The sequence below is a fragment of the Propithecus coquereli genome, unplaced genomic scaffold (assembly GCF_000956105.1).
Source record: "Propithecus coquereli isolate 6110/MARCELLA unplaced genomic scaffold, Pcoq_1.0 Scaffold126, whole genome shotgun sequence".
NCBI lineage: Eukaryota > Metazoa > Chordata > Mammalia > Primates > Indriidae > Propithecus > Propithecus coquereli.
The window spans coordinates 4,099,012-4,100,792 of NW_012136747.1; the positions used below are offsets into that span (position 1 = coordinate 4,099,012).

The 1,781-nt window shown below is 55.4% G+C and overlaps 1 protein-coding gene across 1 annotated transcript in view; it reads right to left on the reverse strand.

Moving 5' to 3' along the window:
• Nucleotides 1-1,781, reverse strand: part of LOC105805160 (DNA dC->dU-editing enzyme APOBEC-3F-like) — a 52,038-nt gene that overhangs the window by 1,322 nt on the left and 48,935 nt on the right. Inside the window, exon 6 of the mRNA XM_012637978.1 lies at nucleotides 431-727. Within this exon, the coding sequence (XP_012493432.1) occupies nucleotides 431-727 (297 nt within the window). The remainder of the gene's footprint in view (nucleotides 1-430; nucleotides 728-1,781) is intronic.

Here is a 1,781-nt window from a genome sequence, read left to right on the forward strand (position 1 = left end):
GGACAGGAGGAGGACAGGAGGCCGGGCTGCAGTGGATTTGAGCAGGGACCGAGGGAAGGCCGGAGGGGAAGCGCAGAGGCCAGGGAGACAGGCAGTTTGTCTGGGGGAAGCCTCTCACCTGAGGATCTCTTCCAGTTTGGTGACCAGGCACTGATAATTTTTCTTCAGTTTGTTGTTATTCGTGACCCAAGGCTTTCCCCGGTTGTATACAAACTTTTCCCAGCAGTGTTCAAATTCTGAGATCAAAGAGGGAGAAAGCAGTCAGCGCCTGGCAGGCCTCTCTCCCCTGCCCGTTCAGATGGTCCCCTGCCAAGGCCAGGTCTCCTGGGTGCAGTGGGGGTCCACCTGGCTCAGGCCTGGCCAGGATCCCCTGGAACCCTGAGCCTCTGCTGGTGTCCAGACCCGTGAGTTCCCCACGGTGCAGCCGCACTCTTGATGGCCACTTCTCACCTTCATGATACATGATTTGCACCTTGGCCCCTTCCTCATCCATCCTGAGGAACCCCTGCCGGTAATCCTGTCTCCAGAAGTAGTAGAGGCGGGCAGTGAGGATGGTCAGGCTCACACTTGGGTGTTTGGACAAAAAGTCAGCCACGTAGTGTGCACAGTTGGCACAGGGACTCCAGGAAACGTACCAGGTGACCTGGTAGACCTGGTCAGACGACATCGTGCGCTGGAACCAAGTGAGGAAGCACAGTTCTGTGTGCCAAGGAGTATTTCGAGGACCCTGGGAGAGGAGGAGGAGGGAAGGGGGTGCTCTGGGTGGAAGGGCAGGCAGATGTAGGGGTGGGGCAGTGGCAGGAGGGCAGGCCCTGGCCAGGTGACCCCCGGCATTTGGTTCCTGGAAATTCCTCCATGCCTCCTGCCATGGTCTGCATGTTTGTCCCATCCACACCTCAAATTCAAATTCAATCGCTTTGTACTGGTGTTAAGAGGTGGGACCTTGGCCAGGCACGGTGGCTCACACCTCTAATCCTAGCACTCTGGGAGGCTGAGGCAGGAGGATCACTCGAGGTCAGGAGTTTGAGACCAGCCTGAGCAAGAGTGAGACCCCGTCTCTACTAAAAATAGAAAGAAATTAGCTGGACAACTAAAAATATATAAAAAAAAATTAGCCGGGCATGGTGGCGCATGCCTGTAGTCCCAGCTACTCGAGAGGCCAAGACAGAAGGATCCCTTAAGCCCAGGAGTCTGAGGTTGCTGTGAGCTAGGCTGACGCCACGGCACTCTAGCCTGGGCAACAGAGTGAGACTCTGTCTCAAAAATAAATAAATAAATAAATAAAGAGGTGGGACCTTTAAGAGCTTATGAGTCCAGGAGGACTCCCCTTGTGGGCAACTGGTGCTGTTGCCAAAGATGGGTTCAGCTCCTCTTGATGTCTCTGGCCCTCCAGCCCCAGTGTCGCACTTCAGGTTGAGCTCTTGCTTCCTCTCGTCTCCATGTCATGGGACAGCAGTGACATAGTCTCCCAGGCCGCCCATCTGGGCCCAGCCCTAAGCTTCCTCACAAGTACCATGTGATAAGGCACCGGAAAGCCACCAGGAGTTGCTGGCACCTGGGTCTGGGCTTCTGAGACTTCAGAACTGTGAACCGATATATTTCTGGTCCTTATAAATGACCTCTTCTGAGTCACTCCATTATAGTATCACCAAATAGACAAAGACACTCCCCTTCTCCTCTTTCACACTCGAGTCTGCCCTGGCCCCGCTCCTGGCTCCTGCACTGGCTCCAGCAGCCTCTCCAGGCGTCCGTCCAGCAGCCACCCTGACCCCTGCCTGGTC